Genomic DNA, 25,847 nt, shown 5'->3' with positions numbered 1-25,847 from the left:
TGACGTTGCTGTCAGTTTTGATCAGTGGCGTATCTAGGGTAGGGCAGGCAGGGCACGTGCCTTGGGCGCCAGACTGAAAGGGGCGCAAAATAGGCTTGGTTGCGATACAATAAGCAAGAATTATATAAAATAAGTTAAGAAATAATATATCATATAAAATAAAAATATTATATAAAATAAAATTTGTGTCATCATTTGTTAAAAAGTTGTAATTAAGCACTTTATGTGGGGGAAGAAGGGCGCAAGATCGGTGTTTGCCCCAGGCGCTATTTACCCTAGGTACGCCACTGGTTTTGATGCATACTTAAAGCTGGATTGATGTTTGTTAAGGTCTGAATTGTTCAATATTGAGTTTGCCCTAATGACTGGTTTGTTCAATATTGAGGTTACCCCAAAAATACCCCTAGTAAACATTGTAGTCATGGATATCTCTGACCTCTAAGCAGTTCAGTCGTTGATTTCTTAAGGATGCACTGAGGATATGTAAATAAGCTTACTTGTTGTTTATCGCTCATTATTTCCATCAGGTGTTAAAGTCATGGGGATAACATGGACAGTTTCTAATGGTTTTTCGAATAAATTGCTCCGGATGTATAAAAGCTGTGTCCTCTCCCCGTTGGTTATTGATCGCAAGAGTATTTTCTAGCATTTTTTCTCTAATATATTCATAAAGTTAAAAGAAAGAATTAAAATGAAAAGTTATCTGAACACTTTAAAATTATCGAAATATGAAATATTAAGTAATAATTTTTTTAACAACATTGAAATTGATCGTCAAGTCTAGTTAAATACAGAAGACAATGAACTCAAGTTAGCGAATTATTACGATGAAACTTTAACATTGGCGCGCATTATATATATTTTGAAATTTAATATATTTGTTAAATACGAGATCGCTTATCACAATATTTATTGCATCTTTTGGTTAAATAATGCACATGCATTATTTTTTATGTTAAAATTAGTATAATCTATTGCCGACAGCAGTTGTTAATATTGAAATTTAATTACAACGATAGTAAAGATAATGGAGTCCAAGTTAGCTTAAAGGATTGGGGAATATAACCTAGCCGTTTTTTTTTATAGAACTGCTGAGTAGTTTCTATGCTTTAAGTAATTTTGTTTCCGTCAAGGTTAGAGTAAAGGTTAATATTTAGTATTAAATTTATAACTAGGTGGCTAGGTAACTAGGTGTACATATGTACGTAAATCCACTCTAGTTACCTGCCCTAGTAATGGAAGAGAAGGAAGAAAGTAGTCAGGTTATTGTAAAACCTGTAAGAAACGGTGAAAAATTAACAAAAGTACTTCCAGAAAATAAAGAAACCCATGAAAGTAAGATTTCTTAAATATGATTAAATTATATTTATTTGTGCAATAAATAAACTCATATTGATACATTTGTTTAACTACTAAATTTCCAAGTCCAAATTCTGCAACAATGTTGACACTTTTGCAGATGTTGCAAAGTTAAAAACAAAAACTAGTAAATCTTTCGTTTTAAAGTAAAAAAAAGGAGTTAAAAAAACAAGTTTTTTTTTCCAATAATGAATTTAACACTGATTTAAAAAACTTGGATCTAAGTATTTTTCCTTAAGCTATGACTCTTTAACCTTTTTCTATATTTCTTTTAAGTTTGCTAATCAAAAAAGTATTAAAAAAGTTTTTAAATGTACCCTGAAATATAAAATTTAAGCTTTGAGTTAAAAAAAAGTTGTATTTTTTATTACATATGAATTTTATTTTTGCCAAAACAAAATAAATCAGCTGATTCTTCATCTATTATGTGATGAAGAAATATTTTAATTCAAAATCAAATGGTTCTAAAAACTTACTGCACTCATACCTGCTAAAGAATTACTTACCAAACTTACATTGTAGATTGTAGTTCATTTGTAATTTTTATTGGAATTGTTTTAATTCAATAGCATTTATAGAGGTAATAATTTTATCAGAAGTTTGGCCAAATATAAAACTTTTTTTATTGTTAATACTCTCTTGTTCTTGAAAACAAAGAGATGGCAAACTTTTGTATCACACAGATCTGCAGGATTTAAGATGCCGTAGAAATCAAAATTTAACTAAGAATAAAGAACTTATCTAACATCTGAAATTCTTATAAAGATTTTAAATTCTAATTACTCTTTATGAAGTTACTCTGTGTATAATCATTTAGACTTTGATACACTTTAAATTATCTGTCGTTCTTTCCTAAAATTAGTTAAAGTTCATGTAAAATGATATGCATACATCTATTAGATTTAAATATTTAAACGATCATCAGTAGCTATTATTTCTCAATTTGATAAACAGGCCAGAGCACAAAGAATGATGCATTGTTGTTTGATAACCAAGCCAATCATTCAACCCATGCTTTAGCAGGTATATATTTATTTACCTTTTTAAACCTGGACCTTGTTATGGTTTTTGTAGTTTTGCTTGATTTTATGTTAATTAATTGAAATTAAATTTTTTAGTCAAGAAATCAACAAAAGAAGTAACTATTTTAAAAACTAAAAGTAAAACTACAATCAAAAACTCAACAAAGGATGTTAAGAACAAACCTAGCAATCGAAAAAACAGAAATGTCATTGACATGGAGAAGTGAGTATTTTTATTATTATTGTAGCATGAAGAGTTTATTTTCAAAACATGTTATCCATCATTTGAGAAAAATAAAATAAACTATTACTTTTAATGAAACAACTGAAGTCCTTTAGTTTTCTGGTTACAAAAACATTTAAAGTGATCTTTTACTTTAATAATCGTCTATATTAAACACTGAACTTATTTTCAAAACACTGTATGTCTTCAAACCAATTCAAGGCAGCAAGTAGTTACTCTGTGCTAATAACAGTATGTGTAACTAATAACAGTGAACAAATTCTTTTACTGAAAGATCATATCAACAACAAATCTCATGGAACTTATGTGACTGACTGACATTTGATTTTTTGTGCTATTTTACTTTGTCAAGTAAATTCTTGCTATTTTTATTCTTTGGTTTATTTTTGTTAAAATGAATAAAAAAAAAAATTAGAAAAAGATAACTAGCTGTAACAAAGATGCCCTATTAATTGTATAAAACAATATGATCATTTATTCACAGCATAAGCTTGTCATCATAAAGACCAAATTACATACCAGATACAGCAATTGAATGTCTAAAAACTAACTTAACAGACTTCCCAATGTAAACAAATAACATCACAAAAGCAGTCATATTAGACTTTTTGATTATTTGCTAGTTTCCTTAAAAAATCCATATATCTAACACATATCACAAATTTTCATAAGCAATTTGGGTAACCCAAGGTTCACAGTAAGTTATGAAAAATTTATGATCAATCTTGCTTATATATAAGCTGTCATACTAGTCCTTAGAAAAACTACTCCAGATAAAAAAAAGGAATTTAAAAATATTTTCATAGTGTAATTGGAATTCACTAGTGAATAAAAATCATCACTCACATTAACTAACTGCAATTGTTGTATTTCTTTCTATTACATTTGTAAAAATAATTTTCTTATACTAAAATGATAGATTGTTTAGGAGTTTGATAAGATATGTTAAAGAATTCTTATTTTAGGAATTCAGCAATCAAATAGTGTCCTTATTTTACAATTTATTGCAAAATAAATTAGTGGTTATTTGTTTCTATAAAATGATGTGTAAAAATCTCAATGCCAACAAGTTCAGTCACATTTAAGAGTTTTTATGAAATTTTGAGAAAATTTGAAATGTAAGATACAAACAAATAGGTTGAATAGCAGAAAGCAAAGAAAATTAAGTGTCAGATAATAGTTCCAAAGTATTGTAAAGACAGAATGGCTTCAATCTTAGCAATAAACAAATAGCTATTGAGTTCAATATCTTTGTAAAAACAACAGAACACAAAATCCAGCTAGGAGAAGAGAGCATAATTTGGTGCTCAAATTTAATTGGAATACTCAAATTTAATTGGAAATTGGAATAGATTTTTTGATTGTCCTAATATGAAAACTAAAAGTAAACAATATCCTGCCTAAACCTGAAAAAAAAAAGTTATGTAATAATTATAAAGGTTTAGTTTATACTTAAACATGAAACATATGTTGAAAATGTTAAGAATAGCTTTATTAACTTTTTATGTATTGTAAGTCATGCAACCTCACATTCTAGTTTTTGTAGCTTTTCATGTCTTTTTTATAGAATTTCTTAGAAACTTATAAAAAGTAAATCTTTAGGGTTCACTGTTTGCATTCTAAATGTCTGTCAGTTCTGATGTTGTCATAATCCTCATTAAATGAAACCACATTTGTTTTCTTTTTTGTTATTCCTGTTGTTTTTTTTGTATACTTGGTAATCTTCCTACAAATTTTTTTCAATAAATAATGTTCTTGATTTCTTGACAATATTTTGTCACGCTAAACTGCTTGTGTTAAATGTTCTGGCGCTAAGTGAGCAGATTTTTTTTCTTTCACTTGTTTATTGATAGCTTCAAAACTGTATTACTTTACCCCAACTTGCTTTTCTGAATCATTTTCCTTTTTAATTGTGATTTGGATAAGTTTTGCTTTGATTGCAGTTTACAGGTGTCCTGTACCTCATTAACCTTGATAAAAAAGATACTGGGGATTTAAAAAATGTAAATACTTATAATCTTTTTAATGAATGTATCTTTGTCTTAACCAAAATTTTGCTTGTATTATGTTTCTTGTATATAATAAAATCTAAAAATTCTTAATACTGTCAGAATCTATAGAAATGATGTGCTGCATATTGACAATAAGCAAACATTACATTTACAGTATTTTAAAAATAATGTGCTTAAATGAAATCACACTGAAATACACTGGTTATCAGTATTTACTCCTTTTCAATTTAAGGTTGATGTTTATTATACTGGTTCCTAAAACAGCATGTGAGTTTTTGATAGTTTCTGTTGTATCTATGATGAATTGACATTTGTTAATTATAAAGAAACCAAAATGAACATTTTTTGAATGTACATTTCATGTACTACCAACCTCAGAAAGTAGTTAAATGGGTATCTTCAATACCATTTCAGAACCAAAATCCAAGATCTAAGGGTTTTTCTTCAAAAAATAAACAATACCATACATTCAAATTCTTCATTTGCTATTTGTCCTGTTATCAAGATAACAGTTTGTCATATTCCTTTAGCTTCAAAAAAATAGGAATCAGATGAATATTAAAAATCAATCCAATGTAGGGCTGCTAGTTTGAAAATGTTCAAGTTCAAATGTTTGGCCAAACTTCCAATGTTCAGGATCAAACTTTTTTCTCTTAGAAGATTGAACTTTTATTTTTACTTTTATTTTTTTTTTAGATTAAAAAAAAATGTCTTTCCAGTCATTTTGGTATATACAGCTGAAATATAAATAATTTTTTTTGATAATATGGCACTTTTTGAAAACAATATTCTTTCTTTTTGGGTCTTTTTATGCTGTGTTTGTCTGGCAACTCTAGGAATATAAATAAAATGACATCACTTGTAGCGCCATTATGTAGTGTACATCAGGCAGTGATTATTAATATTCATCATGAAGCTACCATTCAGGTTTTTTTATGTCAGTTTTTCCCATTAAAAGGTAAATAAAGAGTAGCTGTTTGCTCACTGTTTGTTTATGGTTGAAAAAAATTAAAATTATTAAGGGTTTTAAATTTAAATAAAAAATAGCTACTTTTAAGGACATTAGCACATCTAGAAGATCTGAGGTTTGGGATTTTTTTTGATTTTTCCCAAAAGCTGCAACAAGCAAAATATAAAATTTGCAAAGTTTTGTTGAAATCTCCTGGATCAACAACAAGCAACATTACAAGGCACTTTAAAATGAAACATAAAATTGAAGTTCTAAAATGTAATACCTTGAAACTAGCTGTGATTCTAAAATACCAAGAGTTGAAAACTTTTTTAGTTCTGAGCTTAAAACCTTACCTGAACTCTTGAGCAGATTGACTGCCATTGATGAAATAAGTTTTACAACCATCACTATTAGTCAAGTTTTACAATCAGTATTTCGTGCTTAAGGATATATTATCTCAAAGTCATTAAACTGATTTACTGATGAAATCAGTTGAAAAAGTCAAGAAGTAATTGGTTCATTGAAAAAGTCAAAAAGTAATTGGTTCATTAAAAAAAGTTATTCTAGCTAATGGCAAATTTAGCCTTACATTTGATGAGTACACATCAGTTAAAAATAGGAGATATATAAGTTTGATTATAATGGAGGATTAAGGAGATATAAGGTTGCATGACACAATGCTAGCATCAAAAGTCATCAAACAAATTACTAAAAAACTTGATTCATCTGTTTAAATATAGACAAAGATATTGTTACCTCTGTTACAGATGGAGCCAGCTCAATGAAAAATATTGATTATGACACTAAGCCTGAACATCAAATGTGTTACAATTATGCTATTCATGTATGCATAATCGATTTGCTTTTCAAAAAAAATAACGCTACTTTACCAAACGATAACTTTGTCAATGAAGCTGGTGATACCATTAAAGCTGTTAATTATGATGATGATAATGGCAGTGAGGAAGAAGATGAAAATCTGATTGAATTTGTTCAAAATATTAAAATATCTACTGAAGGTTTGGTCAATTATTGACAACTAAATTTCAAGAACCTGCACAAAAATTCAAAAATGAGTACAAATGTTTTGTAGATCACCTATAAGGAATGATAACGATCTTCAGCCAAATATTAAAACATTTGGAAAAGAAAAAGCTTTGGGTTGTGATTCAAAGAAAAGGTGGAGCAGCACAATTGCCATGTTAGAATGTTTTTTGAGCAAAAACATCGATTTACCCCTTTCTAGAGATAAACTTGATAAAGTTAATAACCCTTGTGTTGCCCTAAAGCCACTTAAACTAGTGATTGAAGCACTTTCCAAATGAGATGCTGATTTATTGTCTTCTGAAATTGTATTTCAATTTATCAGAAAAAAATTTGATGAAAAAATACACCAATTTGTCAGCTTGTAAAACAGTAATTTGAAAAAAGAATCATCGAATGCAGAAACATTAATTTAATACATCTTATAAAATATTTGTTAAACCCAGATGTTTTATATCAAGGTGATCAGTTCGGGAGTATAATAAAAAGAAACAGTAAAATTTGCTACCAACCTTATTCAAAGATTATTCCAGCTTAGTGAGAAAGACTCTGATCAACATCAGAGTTAATAAAGAAGTAAGTAATGGTGATATATCTAATGATATCAGAAATAATAACAATGAATTGACTTGAATGATATCAGAAATAATAACTTCTAATGATATCAGAAATAATAACAATGAACTGAATTTTTTTATTAAAACATCAGATTTTCAAATGACAATTGACAAAGTTGAAGTTGAATCTAACCTCATTAAAAAAGAAATGGCTCTTTTTGAAGCCATGCAAATCATGACCAAAAATTTAGATATGCTTTTAATGCTCTTAAAACTATTCCTCCGACATCTGTGGAAGCTGAAAGAGCTTTCTCTAGCCTACAATTATTTGCAACAAAAATAAGAAGCTCATTGCAGCATGAAGCATTAGAAAGACTAACCTTTTTTAAAAAAAAACAATTTGGAGTTCTTGAATAAAAAGATTTAAAATGTTGTAAAAAAGAAAACGGTTTTTTTTACTTAACTTATATCCTTTTTTCACATTTTTAAGTAAGTAAAAAAAAATATGAAAAAAGTTCAAAAATGTTCAAACTTTTTTCCAAAGTAATTTGAACTTTTTTTAAAAAAGTTCAAATTGGCAGCCCTAATATATGTGGAAAGATAATGATATAGGGTATGAACCAACTCAACCCAGATACAAAATAAATAAGAACTCCATTTTATTGATCAAGACAAGTGAAATGATCTCTTAGGGACCTATATCTTCCTAAGAATGAACCAAAACTGGAATAATTGGACTGAAAAATCAACAAGTGGCTTTATTAAATATTAAATAAAGTTAATAGTCCCTAGGTTTTGATTTATTTTTTAACCTGATTTTATTGTTGAATTTGCTAATAAAATGCATCAATTTATAGGAAAAATGATTTAAAAACTCAAAAAAATTTATATTTATGCCATTTTGAAATTAAACTCTTCATTTATAATATTACTTTTTGTCCTTTTACTAAAAAATTTTTGTAGGATTTTAATAAGTTTTTTTTTATATATATATAATCAAAGGAAGCTTATTTTTTGTGTATGTTTGCATAGGTAAATAAGAAGTCAACTACACATTATTAGCGATTTTGACAATATACAGAAGCAACATTTTTAAATAATATTTTAAGTTAACTAAAAATTATTTAGCACTGTTAAATTTGTAGAGTTGTTAACTTTTAATTCAGACTAAGTAAGATTCTGTTTGATATTTTTTTTTATTCAAAGTGAAGTATGAACCGATGTCATTGATGAAGTGAATCGATGTCATTGGTGTAGTCAACCAATGTCATCGGTATAAAATGTCATAGTGTAAAATGTCATCGGCAAAGTATGCCGATGACATTTTAGAAAAAAAGTATACCAAGAATTAAGATTTATTGTTTGATTAAATTTTAAAGGCTTTGAGTAAAAAGCAAAATTACAGAAATTTTAGAGAAATTTTGAAAGTTGATTTAAAATTATTTTGCTGGAGGTCATGCAGAAAAAAAAAGAGAGCAGTTAAGAAAAATTCTATGCAAAAAACATAAGAAGAAAAATATCAGAGGTTATTGTTAAACAAATGGAAAAAGGAAAAAAAAGTAGTTGTTGGTGAATTTTTAAAATATAAAGATGGGTCAGTTGTTAAAGATGTTGAGAGAAGAGGTATGGAAAGAGTACTTTTCAAGTTGAGGTAGGTAGTTTAGAAAAGGTAAGTGTGATCATTGTCTCTGTAAAATTCACTCACTCTGTAAAATTCATTCAATAATAATTTTGACTTGAATCTTTTTTTAATTAAAATACTTTATTCTTGCAGACCAGAAAAGATACAATCAACAATCACTCAACACTTTCAAGTTCGCAGAAGTGAGAGGAAAGTTAAAACTATGGTTAAGGTATAAAGAAGTTTTGTCAAGAATTATAAAAGATTGTCATTTGTGACTTTAGATTTTTAAAAATTATGTGAGTTAATAATCCATAGAATTACTTTGGTCACATTTGTCAGGTTAGTGATTTCTTGTTAACCTTAATTTTAACACTTTTTTATTGTTATTAAAACCTTAACAAGAAAATCCTAATTTACTTTCTTCTTATAATCAAGATTTATCATAATTAGAATGATGCAAAGCTTAACTTGGAAAAGATTATATTATCTGGTGTAGAAGATGGTCTTGAGGTAAGTTGTGAAATGAGCTGCTCAGAAGCCAATGCGGTTAAGTCTATTTTTTTGATATTTTCTGATTTTTGAAAATTTTGATGAAATAAATAATAATCTTCTTAGTTATTAAAAGATTTACTCATTGGTTACTTTATACACTTTTCTAATTAAATTAATAAACTAAGAATTTTAAAAACTAATGTATCAAAAAACATTAATTTTCTCAATTTTTGTGTTTTGGACTTAACCGCATTGGCTTCTCAGCGGCTCAAATGTACTTAAGAGCTTTTGTATTTTTGAGTACAACGTAAATTGACTAGTATGATTTTATGTCCATTTATCCACATTGATTAGGTGCGTGTAGTTGAAGAGAAAGGCCGTGGAGTTTTTACCAAACAACCTTTAAAGAAAGGTGATTTAGTTTGTGAATATGCTGGAGATTTAATTAGTTTGAAAGAAGCTCGCCAAAGGGAAGAAGAGTATGAAAAGAAACCTGAGCTGGGTTGTTACATGTATTTCTTTGATTATAAAGACAGAAAGTACTGGTATGTTATAAAGTTATTTAAGTCGTTAAAGCAATAATAATAATTAAAAAAATTTTTATTTTACATCAGTTTGTATGCTGAGAGTATATTTTAGATTCACTTTTACCAATTAAAAATTGCAGAGCTTTATATATAAAAGTTTAAAACGAAATTTTAAAGTAGGGGAAAGGTGCCTTTGATGGCACATTTAACTTTAACATTCCACTGAGAGTCAGTATCTGAAAACTTAAATAGTTTTTTAACAGAGTTGTATTCGCTCTTCAAACATGCGAAATAATAGTGAACCTCAGTATTTTTAATCATTTTGCTTTTTTATAAGTTTATACCATTAAAAAAAAATATGTATAACATCATAGCAACTAACTGCTCCTATAATGTCACACTTAGACAAACATGAATTTTATTTTATTACTAATGGAAACACAACTTATCAAAAAAAAAAATATTTGGTCTATAGCCATAGTTCACATAAATTTTTTCCTTCTATCTATGCCTACACAAACTATGACACTAAGATCTGCATTTTTGACAACAAATCCACGGTTCTTTAGAGCAAGATAACGAAAAAAGTTCATCACAATACAACAATGCTGTATCAGATTCAAAATCAGCATCATTATTACTTGCTTTAGTAATAATGAAGCTGATTTTGAAACTCATTTCTAAATGTGTTGGTTTCTCAAACTCTTACAGTTCATCTTTGTTTTTTGCCTGATCACCTTTTTCTGTTGTTAATGATGGTGTAAACCAATCTTCAAAAATATTTGGACTGAGGGGTTATATACCAGTTTTGGCAAAAACATGTACAGTATTAGCTGACGTAGCACTTTTTAAATATGCATTGTTTAAAAGACCAGCTACTTGAAAATGTGTCACAACTCTACCTGGATGTTGTCTTAGCCATGCCTTAATCTCTTGATCATAATATATTTGTAATGAACCGAAAAATCCAACATCGAGTGGTTGGACACTGTGTACAGTGTGCAGGAAGTAGGAAGATGCCATTTTCTTTTGCATATTCCGAAATTGCAGAGCTTTTATGACTATTGTGGTCATCTATCAGAAGAGGTTTTTTGTTATTTTTTGATTCATTAGAGCAGTCTACAGAATGTTCAAGCAATTTTAAAATCTCACTCATGCACCTTTTTTCCTAGAAAAATGCTTTACTGCCTATTGGAGTAAAATCTATCGACTCATTTTTTAATCTTTTTTGAGGAAAAAAAAAGATTGGTTGCACAAGTGTTCCAATTACATTCATAGAACATGCTTCAGTCAGATGCTGACCACGTTCAGCACTACCCTATTTCTACGAACAAAATCAACTTTAGAAACAATCGACTCAGTTGAGGATAAACTTTTCGATTTTACGAACGCAAAACTGAGTGCTTTTTTTTTAACTGATCTTAATTTCAAGCTTCCAAATTGTACTTTTATACCAGTCCTTTGCAAATACTCCAAAAAATCTCTATAGGACAACATTCTGGCAAATTTGCTGGGCTGTCTTCTTTTTTTAACAAAATCAACTTTTTCTCTCAAAAGTAATCAACCACAATTTTACCGTAATGAGCAGACGGCAAGTCAGGCTAATATACATATTCATCATTAGAATGGTGCTCTTCAATGAATGGAGTTTGTCTTTTTTTAATACAATGTTCAAGACCATGTATTTGCTAAAAATAACAAAAGTAAGTAATCGGATATCTTTTTTATTACATTTTAAAAAATGTCTTTATGTTGCATTTAAAAAATATTGAATAGGAGAGCTTAAACTTTTGCTAATGAAAATTATATGAGCTAATGGACTTGTGTCAAATTTAAAAGCAATCTATTACTCTTAGCTTAACTATTGATCAACCATGCAACACACTGTTTAAAACTAAGGAGAAAAAAACTGGTTTTCGATCTAAAATATGGATCCACAAAGAGTAAAAAATAAAATAAAATATGGATTCACAAAGCTTCTCTGCAAACAAATAATCTGTTTAAAGCAATTGCTGACGTAACACTTTATCGATGGCAGTTATTGATTTCGTGAGTTCATTTTATCGGATTTCTGTTTGATCTTGCATGCAGTTTTATCAGAAAAGATAAGGATGATCACTGAGATTTAAAGATGTGGGAGATTAGGTTTGATCATGTTCGATCAAGATTGGAAAAATTTTCAGTTCGAGATTAATAAAATGAATTTTTCATGGGTTTTTTATGTAACTGACAGCTTTAAAAGTTACATTTAGTATTCACATGTATCTTTAGGCAAACATAACCTGTAAAGGTAGAAATCAACTTGAAATGCTCATAAAAAAGACATTGTAAGTGTAGAACAAATATCAAATATGCCTTCACATATCATCAAGCGCACTCGTACTTGACTCATCAGCATCAGCAACATTGTCGTTGGTTACAGTTTTTTTCAAGGGATTCCCACAAGCCTGTTGATTGTTTGGCTAGTGTAGACTCTGTCACTGAGTGCTGAAACTGGACTGGTTCTGGTCCTGGACCTAGTACTGTTGGAAGTTAATTGAGTAGTTCACGAAGCTTTCATAAGTTTGCTGCCAGCTTTTCAGGTTGTTTGCAGTAAAGTGACTTGTTCCTGAGATCTACCAGTGTGCAAACTGCATCTAGCTGAACCTAATAAAGTAATACAGAAAATGTCAGATAGTTCCACTAATATAGATAGTTATAATAATATATTAGATAAATATGACCATGGTCTGTAATGCAATTAAAGTTGAAGAAAGCTTAATATGGAATAAATAATTAACAATTAGTGAGTGATTGATAATGACAGTGAATGTTGAAAAAAGGTTGATAAAACACTGAAATAAACATTTCTGAGTCTCAGTATATAAAGAACTGTTGTTGTAGTTACCTCGTCAAAAGAAGGAAATCTTTTTTCTAAAAATGCCACAAGTTTTCGCGCAAGTTAAATTCCAGAACCAATATTTGTAATATCATTGATGAAATCTTGGAATTTCTTGTGTAATCTATGCAGAACTGGTATTTTTATGGATAAAAATACCAGCTCTGCATGGATTACACTACATAGCTCTCTGCTAGCCTGTTCAAAAGGCTAGCAGAGAGCTATGTAGTGTTATCAATGCAGAGCTTTAATGTAATCCTCTACATAGCTACATCCTTTGTAATCCACTACAAAATTTTCACTATAACGCTTTCACTTCAAAGCTCTGCTAGCCTGTTCAAAAGGAGCTAAAATCGTTACTTAACCCTCGGCCAGTTTTCATTCATTCAAAGTGAGATTCTCCACCTTGCCAGTTAATACGATTTCGGCTGATAAGGGTGCTTTCTCTTCCGTAAGGCGTTGAACCATGTAATAGTCGGATACGCGTTGATACACTCATTATGAATCCACGTTCATCTCTTTATACTTGCCTTTGTTATTCATACAACAATTGAGATGATTGAATACTGTAATGGTAGTGCGAGACGATTTTTTTACATTTAGTTACTCATGCCTTTACTCATGCCATTACTCATGCCTTTAATTTCGTATACTGCATCATTAATTGATAATTAAAGCGTATGAGCAAAGCAAGGTAAGTCCATAAAGTTTTGGTACATGTTCATGGCTGCTCTCATGTTACTACGATTGTCTCCAAGAACGTATATTGGTACTGTTCTTGGTAACGATAAGTCTTCAGTTGACTTCTCAAGAGATAGTAGTATTGCTTTGCTTGTATGTGACACAGTCACAAACGGTTTATTCTCCAGTGCATACAATCTCTTTTGAAAATCAGCAGTTAAATATATTAAACAGAAAGATATGTAGGAATCTAGTACGAGAGAAGACCATATGTCTGTGAAAAAACAATAGGGTAGCATCCCAACAAACTCAGTAATTAGACCAATTATTTCTCGCTTCAAATTTTTATACATAGTTGGTAAAACACTGCGAGAAAAAGTGGTCCTATTTGAAATATGATACTAAGGAAAAAGCAATTTTACAAGTGCCTGAAAACCCTGTCCTTCTACGAAATCGTGCGGCGGATAATCGGAAGCTAACATGCGCTCAACAGCTCGTGTTATTTCTTTTAGATTTTTCATGATCAGACGTCGATGCTGTTTTATTTACCCACGGATTAGTAACAGTGGCTGATAGTTGTTTTCCAGCTTTTTTTTTTTTTTTTTTTTTTTCTTGTGCTTTTTTATCACACTGCTGATTCTTTCTTATGATAACTTCTCAGGTGAGTAAATAAGCCAGTTGTAGATGAAGTAAGACAAGATATTTTTTGACTGCATTTTCCAGTTTTACAAAAACCAAAAATAGTATCCTTAATTTTACACCTATCAAAATAATTCCAAATAACGCTTCTTACTCTCTCGTCGTCCATTTTGAAGCCTTTTAACAATATTTTAAATTTTGACATAAAGTTGTCGTTGATATGTTTGCATTTAATTATAAAAAGTTATAATGGATTCTACATAACACTGAAAAAATGATTTATTACAAATAATTAATGTAAATTGCAAACATAGATTAAAAAAAAAAAAAAAGAAATCTTTCGCTTTATTTACAATTTCATTTTCAAAATAAACTCTAAACAATAAAGCTGAGCTAGTTTAGAAATTTTTATCCAGTAGAATGTAAAGGTCTCAGTTGAGTAAAGTTATCATTTTTCATCTTCGTGTCTATAAATATGTTCAATATAACAAATGTCACACTAGCATTAAAGATGATTTCATTAAACATGTTTTCTGGAATTTTTTAATTTACCTGAATTGCAATAACTTAAATTAACTGATATCAACTCAAAATGTTTTGAACGCTATAATGAATGTTCATACCCTTGTTTGATTGTCAGATGTTATTATTATGTTATGTTATATATATTAGTGATTACTTTGCGTAACTGTTTGCACTTCAGCTAAAATTAATCTGTAAATCTTACTGGAGCAGGAAAATAAAAATTGTCCAAATGGAGGTTCAAAAAGAAACTTTACTTCTAATGAAATCTTTGACCAGATATTTTAACAAATAAAAGTTGAAAAATTCCTTATCAACCAATCCAACCAAAAAAAAGGTTTTTAGAGCTTTAACTACAAACAGGTTTTAACTAAGTTGTACTCAAATTATATTTTAATTTGACCATTGGAAAAATAACCATTTATAAAATTAACATCTCGTATTTAAAATATCTTTGTTCTGCAGATAGCGCTTTTTATTTCTATTTCTTTTCTCCGATTAAAAGTAGAATCAACTTAAATTGATTATCGGAAAGAAATTTTTCGTTTATTATTCTGTTTCTTATATAGTTATTGTTAATTTGCTTGTGTTTTTATAGAAAAGATGGAGAGGGGCGGAATAGACTTTTATTTCAGGCATAAATTACTATCGGTCACAATTTGGGTCTTTTGAATTATATTCTTCTTGTGAACATTATTGATACTAGTTTAATCTGTTGTTATTTTGTGGTATTTACTTAAGATAACCTCTTTAAAAAACTGTTTAAATTAAGTGGTCTTTGTATTTAAATATCACTAGAGATTTATAGATCAATCAGTACTTTAGATGTGTTATTTTTCTACCGAGAGTTTAATAATGAAGCCGACAAAGTCATCATTTGCTTATAAAAATTGCGTCAAATTTTTGATAATGCACTTAGTAAATTAAAGCACAGGTCTATAAACTTAAAATTTAACAAAACAAGATAATAGTTTAAACAAACTTGCCTACTTTATACGACGGAATACTTCATTCTATTAAAACCAGCAGGAAAGCATCTAAGACACCGCGTGTTAGGCGCCGTGTATTTAATACTAGGCAACGTTTTTAATAACAAGGTCTGTCGTAGTAAGAATAAGCTGACGTCTTATTATAATGTGTATTTTTATAATTTTCTAATAAACTACTCTATAAAAATTTTTTTAGATGTAGCAGGGAAAATTCGCATAGATTTCTTTGTTAGATTTAATGGCTAATTTTTAGAGATCGTGCGCGAGAGGTTTATTTTTCATTCATTTGTCACCTTTAAATTAGAATTCGAAAATTTCCTTCCGATTTTTGGTAGTTATTTTTGTATAGCATCAACACTGAATCTTGGTAACGACATTAATTTTTCTTATCTCTTTTTTCCTTTTTTTTTTTTTTTAATCAAATAATCAGCTTCCATTCAAAGTTTAAGTGTTTAATGTTGCTATAAAATTTTCGATTTTAAACCTTTTTTTTTTTTTTTAATTGAAAATATTTAAATCGTGCGATTGCAAAAAATTGCATTTTTTATTTAAACCGTCTATTGTTTGAAGATTTAAAATTACAAAGATATTAAGTAATTTTTCCAGGATTTCAGAAAAAGTATTGCAATAGTTATTTTCTTTGTGTGATTATTTTCTCTGAAGTATGTGTATTCTTTTAAGCTTTCAATAGATGCAACTTTTTGTTTTGTTTTGTTTTCCCCTTTTTCATACAGTTATTGTTATGTTTTCATACAGTTTTATTATGGAAAACAAGGTTATATTTATTGAAAAGATTTTTTAAAAAACTTCTTTTAGCGTCGATGCAACTAAAGAAACAGGACGCCTCGGTCGACTTTTGAATCACAGCAAAACTAATAGTAATGTGTGTACAAAACTCTTTCCTATCGGAAACACTCCTCATTTAATACTCGTGGCGCAAAAGGATATAGCATGCGATGAAGAGTTATTGTATGACTATGGAGACCGAAGTAAAAGATCAATTGAATCCCATCCTTGGTTGAAAATATGACGCAAAGATCTCTTTCGGTCTTTACTGCATCTCTACTAAAATAAAACATGGACCTGGTTTGGACCTAATGAGACACGTCATTAGCAAACGATTTATGAAAATAATTCACTTTATTTATTTTATGTAAATTATAGGATAGAAAAATTTAAATTTTCTCTAATTAAGAAACTTTACTGTTATTTTGCTTAATAACCGATAAATTACATCAGAGTTATCCATCAACAACATCCATATCAATCTGCTAAAAGATTCGAGAAATAACAGTTGAAACCAATTATCTTCACTTTAAAAAAAAAAAAAAAGCAATGACCGTAACTTGAGCTCTATTAAAAAAAAAGAATAAAAGTTTGCAGTATTATCTTTTAAAACTTTTTAAATCTTTTTCAAAATTACAAAATGTCAAAACATTACATTTAAAAACAGTATAAACTTGCTATTACAATTTTAAACTGATAACAAATTATAATTTTGGCGTTCATTGATGCAAAAAAGAAATTGAGTCTCAACTAATCAGAAGTATTGACCCGCAATGCCTCGTTTGAAGATTCCAGCAACCTTATTACAGGTTTAGACTCAATGCAATGAACCGATTTAAGTTGTTAACAATTGAGCCTAATAATTTAAATATATATATTCACAAATTTATATCTATAATTAGTCTACTCTAACAAATATTCGTATGAAGTCTAACCAATCCGAAGATTAATCATGTCTAAGCAAAGAAACGTGAAAAAGCGCAAATAAAAGGGAACAAAAGCCTTAAAAAGATATCTATTAAACACCATATAATGTTAAAAATATTCACGCTATATAGAACTTGCTTAAAAAACGAAATAAATATGTACTTTACAGTTTGGGGACATGTTAATAAATATGAAAGCAACAACGATGTCACAGGTCCATTTTTAAACTTCATGCTGAGCATTGTTCATCAAAAAACTCTTTTTTAACAAGAAGCTTTCGCAGTACCTTTTCAAAACAGCATGCCGTAAAACTTCCTTCGTGGGCTAGGTTACAGTATAAAACCATGAAGCTCAAAAACTAACCGCTTGTATGTCTGTCGGCGTGAGTGGATACTGTTGTTCATTGGAGAGCTTATTATTATTGTCATTTTCGTGTAACTTTGTAGTTTCTTGTAACAAACTTGTACGCAGAACATCTTCCATTCTTTGTTGACATTCCACCAAACAGTCCTACAAATTCATAACATCGTTAAATGTGATTAACTCTAGTTATGTCTAAATAATTTATATAAATTAACATGAATTTCAGTGAACATTCTGTTAATACCTCGTCGACTCCAGTGATTTCTGTTAATAAACGAATAATCTTAGTTTTTGAGGGGCATAAAGAGCCAAGCTGGTAAGAGAGTCCTTGACATGCTGCACATACTGCTGCAGCAGCAATCATGGATGGCGTGTTAAAAATGCTGAATCGGAAATCTAAAAATGTAAACACAATAGACCAACGGTTTTGGGAGAAGATAACAAATAACTTTAAACTAAATTGTCAGAATGCTAATTATGCCAATTGATTTAACATAATTGCATTTTTAATTTGTAGCAAAATCCTAGCATAACTTAAATAATTCGAACTTTGCGTAATTAAGGATTCCTAGTTGAAGTGGTTCGAAAGACTAACATGATTTTAACAAGACGTTCCATTTTAAAGTTCTTTTTAAAATAATAAATCGAATTAAGGAGAGAAAAAAAAAACGATAAGTAGAACATATCAACATATCGACCTAACGGGGGGGGGGGAGTATAATATATTAAATTCATTTTATAATGCTATCAGATTAAAAGAAGGCTTGGTTATCGATTAAAAATAATGTCGCCTGTAATTATTTTACTAGTCTACTTGTGACGATTATGACAGCGGTCATAATCTCATTATTTGCTGCTACTTACAGCCTTCACTAATACTAGTATAACTGTTACCAAGATCCTTTTTAAAAAAGTTTCAAAACGCCACAAATGTTTCTACCTATGCAACCAAGTGCAATATAGCTGTTGGTATGCTTTCGAATGGTATCCGTTTCAGTACAAGGTAAAAGTTCCATCCGTGAGAATAAGTATTCGATAAAGTCGTTAGGAACAACAGCTGCAATATCCCAGCGCAAACTGTTTAAAACTAAAATTTCCCAGTCCTAAAAGCGAAAATAAAAATATCAGTTCTATTTTCCTTGACATCTTTTTAGCAACCTGCCTATCAATCAGCTCATAATAAATTTGTTTCGCATTATATATTAGGAACATATCACTGTACAATCGCTTTGATGCAATAATACTATAGAATGTTTTTCTTTTCTTTTCTTATTACTGCAAAAAGAGAATATAGTAAACCTAACAAAGCATGGCGCCTGTAGAAAAATTGTTTTAGATAACAAATAAACAGAAATGCAAAACAATCTAAATCAATAAACAACTTAAAAATTGAACGAATAAGAATCGGGCTTTAACTAATCGACACGTACTTGAGAGCAAATACATAAATAAACACTTCGGCCACTGTGGGAAACACAAAGACAAACAAATAATAAGTGTACCGTTTGTCGCGAAGCTTAAATTTCGCCTGCGAAACAATCGGTGTACAAATGTATGAGAAATAAACGGGCGTATGTTTAAACGCGGATTAATTTTCTATATTTAAAAGCGAAAGCGACGAGTTGAGATTTTGTAATAAATTTCTCCCCCGTAATCGTAGAAGATATTGAAGTTAGTCATTCACAGAAAAGTATTTTAAACATTTTCTTTTTATGACTTACCAAAAGTTCGTCTAAAGTGACAGAATTGTCTGTATATATAACTAATTTTTCTGCAGTAAGAGGTATAGTTTCTTTTAATTTAGATGCAAGAAACATGCACGTAGTCCCTAGTAATTGCAACTGCGTTTTTTGAATACTGACGACGCTTAAATATCGATCTAATAAATTAACGCTAAGAGGGAATACATCGTCTTCACATCGTTGTTCTTCGCAAACCTACATAAAAATCAAGCAAAATTGAACTAATATTTGCATGCTTAAGACGTCATATGTTTTTATATAAAATAAAGTAAAACTATATTGAGTACTGACACATAACAAAAGATCAGAGATTTTTTTTTTTAATTTAGGATCTAATAATAAGTTGGAATTTTTGGTCATTAAAAAAGCGCACGTAAATTTATTATTATCACGCCGACAAGTAATCACTACAGACAAAACGTATAAAAAGAATTAAAAAGATCGTAAAGGATGTAACGTAAAATGGAAAAGTTATTCTAAAAAATACCGTAAATATACGATAGTTGAAACCAAATTTAAAAATTACCAAAAAATAAGATAGAAGAGCTATTTATTTGATATTTATTAGAAATTTCATTTTTTATTTCCGTAACTTACCTCAAACATCCAAGAAACGACTAGTTTTCGCATGTACGGCTGTATATCTTTTTGCACGATTTTGAAATAATCACATTTCGGAGTATAATGATCTTCGACTTTCAAAAGTCTCTCTAGAACACGATTGTCGTCAATCAAATTTCGATCAAGCAAACTCTTTTGAACATTAGGCATTGTGTTGGATTCATTGCAAAGCAAATCCATGTTGTAAGTTTATTTCTTGTTTATGAATACTAAAGAAAAATGTTTAAAGAAGAAAGAGTTTACGAATGAAGTTAACGTGGCAGTCTTTTTTAAAAATGGTGGGCCTGTGTATGTCTCCTACAGCCAAAGCGGAACTCCGACTCTGAACTCTTGCTCTTAAAAAACGTGGTACATAATATCGTTTCTTTTAAATGGAACAACTGTTGATTTATATATAAGTAACGTCACAAAACCATTTCAGGGGGTTTGATCGACACAAAGATGACCTTAAATTTAGTTGCTTATAATTTAATGATGAGATATATTTGCAATATACCTTGTTAATGAACAAAACACACTGTTTAATTTTGCTTTATTTAACAAATAAAATCACTTCAATAAGAAAAATAAGAAAAATAAGAAAAATAAGTATGACTTTTTGAAATAAAAGCACCACAACTTAATTATCAAAAAGCTTAATAAACAAAAATCTACAGACCAGATATGTTAAAAGTTAAACCGATGTTCAAAAATCGCCGTTATTTAAAAACAGCATAAGACTTGGAATTTGTCAATCACGAAGCTGGTGTTTTGCGTTTATCTCAAGAGAGCAAGCTTTTGATGCTCAACTCAAAGCATTGTCTCCAAACAAAGCAGTAAAAAAAAAAAAAAAAAAAAAAAAAGAACTTTTACTTGCTACTTTTCGTTCTTTTGTCAACGGACGTTTTTAATTCATACGTTTAAATTATTAAAGACCTATTGTTTAACCAAAATAAGTTATTAAAATTTTTTTTAAATTTGGGAAATTACATTCATTTTTGAACTTTGTATGATATTTATCTTAGAATTAAAAATCTATTAAAATCTCTTTCATAACCCATTTGAGAGACACCTGTTGCTAACTTTGGTCATAACAAGGTGCTTAAGGTGTGGCAATGTGCTGAAAAAAACCTTTCTGCATTAACAGCCTGGTATCTTTGGTGTCATGTAATTCGTAAGACACTGTCAACATTTGGTTTTCTTAGTGTTTTGAAAGGAGTAATGAAACACAAACGTTTATAAAATTTACGATCTTCTTTTAATTAAACTGGCGGCAGAATTACGCTTGGCATTTATCGTTTTTGATCTTTTCTTTCATTCTCTGGTTAGGATTGGTAATAGAAACCAGCTCATTAATTTTTATTTTTGTTAGGAATTAAAACGAAAAGTTATCATGAAATAGAATTTAAAATGTTATATTCTGAGGGAGCCTGTTCAAAACAACTTTAAGTAAGAATAGCTAGAACCTTTCAGTTGCTTTTTGTATTTTACTTATATTTTAATTTGAAAAAGTATGGGAATATTTCAATGATGGCATTTCTTGAAAAAACAATTTAAAAAGTGGATTTGCGGATTCATTAGTTAAACAGCACGCTCTAATTCAAAGCCTTAAATTGTTCAAATATTTTGTTAAATAATTAATTGCTCACACGGTCAAGTATTTATAATCCTATAACGATAATGAGCCATTCAGATAATAGTTAACAAGGCACATATTTTCAACAACTTTTTAAAGGAAAACCATTTTGACATATCAGGCGTTAGATTAGCATTTAAAAGAAGCTTCATAAATAAACGATATTCAATTATCATTTTTGACTCGTTTTGACAAATCCACCTGTGAGGTTAAGAAAATTGTCTGTCGAATCCATAAAAGGTAAAAATCGTAGCATGGTCCTTTTAAACACGCGTTTTCAATGAAAAAAGATTCAATAAAGCTTATAACAAAAAATATCTGTAATTTTGTAAAAAAAAAAAAAAAAAAAGATGAACACCTGATTGTGAGTAAAACAAATAGCAGAAAAATTCAAAAAACTTCTCAGTTCCTATTTGTGCAATTAAAATATTTGCTTTTTAGATAAAAGATTGTTCCTTTTCTAATACGATGCCAAAAACCTTGATTATATATCACCTTTCAAATTACTTTTTTAAAGTAAAAAAAAAATGCAAAAAGTCTTTTTTGTTTTATCGACTTTGTTTTATAAAATTTGTATCTTCGATAACAAAACGCGTTAGAAAGAGAACATTTAATTTCAAAGCCGGAATACTTTTAAAGACACTTCAATTGGTGTTTTGAACCCTTTCCGCTTTCCCTTCTTCTATGCATTTAAACATCTTTAGTGTTATGATACAATCTGCATTCAGTAGCTACTTGGGTATAATTATTCTTTTAAATATGATGTGAAGACTACGCGGCAAATACCACTGGTTTTTTATTGCAAAAATTTTCACATTTGCGTCCTTTTCATCACCGGCGATAAAAGGGTAGCACATTCGAAAATCTTAAAAGGACGAAAATCTTTTGAAAATGTCCATTCGAAAAACCACTGTCACCAAAAACTAACAAGAACCTGTTTTTCCTGATATTTGACATGTATTTACTTTGAGCTAATTCTTAATGCTTGTTAATTCTTAATGTTAATGCTAGTAGTTACACGAACCCAATAACATGTTGTTGTTTTTTTTGTTTTGTTTTTTTTCTGCTTTGCTTTGAAAAGATTTCCCTAATGCCATTCGAAATATTTGAAAGTAATTAGTTTCTTTACTATCTTTAACTCGTATAAAATAATAACAGTGTGTAATACGTGTTCTTGCTTGAAATTGAATAAATCAAAAAAATAAACAGAATTCATGCGAAGCGTTTTTTTTTTTTTTTTTTTTGTAGTTTGTGTGCGTTTAGTGCTTTTTAAAAGTAAAATAGTAGTTTCAATAGTTCTCTGTGAAAAAAAAGCTTCATGTAAATTGTATTTAAAATTTCTTTTTTAAAACCTGTTACAGCGAGGTATTCAAATAAAGTGGAGGTGAGTTATTATCAGTTTTATGGTGGAGTGCGTTGTACTCTTTAACTATTTAACTGTACTTTTGTTTTTCAATCAATTGGAGTATGTTTATCTTTTTCAACTGTTAGGAGGAAAAACGTAACTCGCGTTACTACGCAGCATGTCCTCTTATATATTTATTGTAGATGTTATCATATAACCATGAAGGAGACCTTATTTCAGGGTTTGTGAAGGAAAGTTACCCACAATTACCAAACGTGGTCCTTTTTTTAATTGGCAGTTTACCCACTGATTTTAAACATGCTTAAAGCTAAACCCCCTGTTATTTTTTCCCGCCTCTACTGAAAATAGTTTTCGTTGAAACAAAATACTCAACAGGTCAAAGCTCCGGTTATTTTCGCAAATTTTGAATTAAAAGTTCACATACTTTGATTAAAAACTCAATTCAATCACATGTTAAAAAATCCACGTTAACGTAGGCTCCGTTTTGTCGTAATTTTTTATTTATTATAAACGCTGCCTTGTTTGTTGCCACAGTTGCTTATGTTAACGACCAACTCACCAATTGCACATTTAAAACCTAACAGCTGTCAATCCGAAGTTCATCAACTAATGCGAAAACCAAAAATGCCGTTTTAATAGTTTGATTTGTACGAAGCTGCTCTTGCATACAACTTTGCGTATGCCATTTTTGTTGTTAATGTGAAACAGCCTTTAGTACAAATATGATGTAATATAGTTAATTATGTGTGTGATCTAATCAATAGATGCTAATTGCTTCGCAGTTGAACAGTTGCGGTTAAATAATCCTGACGGTGTATATTTATAGAGGGTAATTTGTTTTTTGAATTTTTCTTTTTTTCTTTATCTTTTTTTTTCTTCCATTTATTCTCAAGCTCATCATGCTTTCACAAAAAAGTGGTTGATTGATTGTGGTGTAGGTTTGTTTGAGATTTTGGTTTTATACGACTAACAATAACTCAAGGATTTATTTAAAACAAAGAGGATGTTTAGTAAGGCCCAATATCAAAATAAATAAAAAATTGCTTTAAAAAAGGCAAGATGATTTAGAGATTATACAAGAAGTAATGCAAGGTATTTCATTCATTGAGTAGTATACATGCAAGCATGTACGTATGTACAGGCGCGGATCGAGGAATTTGTAGCTGTGTGGCCAAATTTTATTTTCACGGTTTACATTTCGATAAAAGATCGATGTTTTAATATTTTTTCACAGCATTTATTGATTAAATAAAACGACGGTAATGTATAATAAGAACCGTTGTGGCCATGGCAGGAATCTCTTTGGCCAAAATTCGTAAATTACAGCAGACCATTTTAAATTTTTAGGGATATTCCTTAAGCGAAAAAACCCCAAACTAACGTGGCTGCCGTTAAATTTAACCTGTATGGCCATTTCCAAAATGACCACCCCTTAGATGCGCCTGATGTATGTACGTACGTACGTACGTACGTACGTACGTACGTACGTACGTACGTATGTATGTATGTATGTATGTATGTATGTATGTATGTATGTATGTATGTATGTATGTATGTATGTATGTATGTATGTATGTATGTATGTATGTATGTATGTATGTATGTAATGTGTGTAATGTATGTATGTATAAGATATATTCCTAACAATAGAATTGCAGCATGCTCAATTAAATTATGTAATTATATACAATAAATATTTTAAAAAATTGTTCTTAAAACAATCATCCAACCTTTTTCACTTTGTCTGGTCAACATCTGGTGGTAGTATATGCTCTGTCAACTGTTGATTAAGGGAACAATTTCTTTTATAGTAACAACAATAAAAGTAGACTAAAATTTTTTTTATCCGTTAATTTTTTTAAATTACAAGAAAATTCTGTATTTAATTGTTGTATTTATGGTAGTTATAACTGAAGAACAAAAGAGATGGTATTTATATAAAAAATACTTTTAATTTCAATTTAATTTGATAATACAAAAAGCAAATAATACACCAAAATTTCAAGGGAATTGATTAAATATCTACTAATTGAATTGTAAATAAATTTTTAATAATATTCAAAAAATTAGTAGCTGAAAGATAAACCCTTGTTTTAAATGCAAACAGCGTCTTACTTTTGACTTGATTAGTTGATTGCTTTTCTCCTTTAGAACCAAGTTCCTATCTATTTCGAATTGTTGGAAAAATTGATTTGAAACTCTAAACATGAAGTCGAACAAAGTCGTCCAGAAGTTTCGATAAGTTTTTAATGGGATTTATGTTTGAGAAGTATGAGGGGGCCAATTCAAAAAATTGTAAGGGTTTGTGCACCCTATCGATTCGGTGAGGTGAATGCGGTTAATTATGTGCGGTTCCCACATATGCGATTAGCTGCATATACGGAGTGGAAAATATATCCGAATCAATTGTTATCGACAATCACAGTGACAACTTTTGTCACCACGGTAAGAAACACGGTGTTCCAATGCGGTGAACATTAAATTTTACTTGCGTGCGCAGTTAAAACATCTTCTCTAATGTGGTGAACATTAAGTTTTAACTACACGCGTGCGCCGAGGTATGTAGTAGGTGTGCCGGATGAACCAGTTAACGTTAAAAAATACAAAAAAATATTTCAAATTTTTTTACTCCAGTGAAATTAATTTTAAAAGTTATTGCGCCTCGCTTCATCGTTCATAATAGTTTCTCGATTTCATCAAACAAGAAGTCTACGGCGCAATCTAAGGTATGGCACTACTTTGATAATGCAGTCAAGAAAGTGAAGAGGAAAAATGTCGATCGAAAAATTGAAATAGACGACAAGAAGCAACTTACGACAGGTTTAGAGAGAAAGTCAAGCAAAATAGAAAAGTATGTGATTGAAAGTTTCGCTGCAACCGATCGT

At 29.6% G+C, this 25,847-nt stretch overlaps 2 protein-coding genes and 3 long non-coding RNA genes across 6 annotated transcripts in view; 3 read left to right on the top strand and 2 right to left on the bottom strand.

Moving 5' to 3' along the window:
* The first annotated feature begins 816 nt into the window (after positions 1 to 816).
* Positions 817 to 16,740, top strand: LOC145188792 (N-lysine methyltransferase KMT5A-A-like). The gene is made up of 7 exons (XM_090077754.1): positions 817 to 1,335; positions 2,314 to 2,382; positions 2,478 to 2,604; positions 8,965 to 9,043; positions 9,265 to 9,324; positions 9,661 to 9,851; positions 16,359 to 16,740. Exons 1-7 carry the CDS (start codon positions 1,236 to 1,238, stop codon positions 16,570 to 16,572), a joined length of 840 nt encoding a protein of 279 aa, XP_089933880.1. The 5' UTR covers positions 817 to 1,235; the 3' UTR covers positions 16,573 to 16,740.
* LOC149892495 (uncharacterized) lies at positions 4,081 to 7,836 on the top strand. Its single transcript, XR_016449610.1, has 2 exons — positions 4,081 to 4,179; positions 7,772 to 7,836. It is a non-coding gene; the product is annotated as an uncharacterized LOC149892495 (long non-coding RNA).
* On the bottom strand, positions 11,968 to 14,367 carry LOC149892494 (uncharacterized). Its single transcript, XR_016449611.1, has 3 exons — positions 12,984 to 14,367; positions 12,721 to 12,901; positions 11,968 to 12,479 (listed from the first exon to the last, which is right to left on the bottom strand). It is a non-coding gene; the product is annotated as an uncharacterized LOC149892494 (long non-coding RNA).
* Positions 16,741 to 16,918: 178 nt separating the features above from the next.
* LOC145183160 (G1/S-specific cyclin-D2-like) lies at positions 16,919 to 20,418 on the bottom strand. Its single transcript, XM_080058494.2, has 5 exons — positions 19,958 to 20,418; positions 19,340 to 19,555; positions 18,559 to 18,721; positions 17,863 to 18,014; positions 16,919 to 17,765 (listed from the first exon to the last, which is right to left on the bottom strand). Exons 1-5 carry the CDS (start codon positions 20,159 to 20,161, stop codon positions 17,607 to 17,609), a joined length of 894 nt encoding a protein of 297 aa, XP_079914620.2. The 5' UTR covers positions 20,162 to 20,418; the 3' UTR covers positions 16,919 to 17,606.
* A 2,406-nt stretch (positions 20,419 to 22,824) lies between these two features.
* Positions 22,825 to 25,847, top strand: part of LOC149892493 (uncharacterized) — a 3,337-nt gene continuing 314 nt past the window's right edge. The window contains exons 1-2 of one of the 2 annotated variants that reach the window (XR_016449912.1): positions 22,825 to 23,791; positions 25,114 to 25,847. The exon at positions 25,114 to 25,847 is cut by the window's right edge and continues 314 nt beyond it. This is a non-coding gene — a long non-coding RNA (uncharacterized LOC149892493). The remainder of the gene's footprint in view (positions 23,792 to 25,113) is intronic. The other variant, XR_016449913.1, reaches the window with a different exon arrangement.

The sequence above is a fragment of the Hydra viridissima genome, unplaced genomic scaffold, assembly GCF_058129835.1.
Source record: "Hydra viridissima isolate aposymbiotic clone 2 unplaced genomic scaffold, HvirCarnegie_v1 scaffold_2, whole genome shotgun sequence".
Lineage (NCBI taxonomy): Eukaryota > Metazoa > Cnidaria > Hydrozoa > Anthoathecata > Hydridae > Hydra > Hydra viridissima.
The sequence above is the reverse complement of the archived record's forward strand: the minus strand, read 5'-3'. Positions and strand labels throughout refer to the sequence as shown.

Coding starts and splice junctions, on each gene's coding strand:
- LOC145188792 (XM_090077754.1), top strand. CDS start 1,236: ATGGAAGAGAAGGAAGAAAGTAGTCAGGTTATTGTAAAACCTGTAAGA. Junction 2,383..2,477: donor TTCAACCCATGCTTTAGCAG/GTATATATTTAT, acceptor TAAATTTTTTAG/TCAAGAAATCAACAAAAGAA. Junction 9,044..9,264: donor AAGTTAAAACTATGGTTAAG/GTATAAAGAAGT, acceptor TATCATAATTAG/AATGATGCAAAGCTTAACTT.
- LOC145183160 (XM_080058494.2), bottom strand. CDS start 20,161: ATGGATTTGCTTTGCAATGAATCCAACACAATGCCTAATGTTCAAAAG. Junction 19,556..19,957: donor TCGTTTCTTGGATGTTTGAG/GTAAGTTACGGA, acceptor ATTTTTATGTAG/GTTTGCGAAGAACAACGATG. Junction 18,722..19,339: donor TCACTTTAGACGAACTTTTG/GTAAGTCATAAA, acceptor TTTCGCTTTTAG/GACTGGGAAATTTTAGTTTT.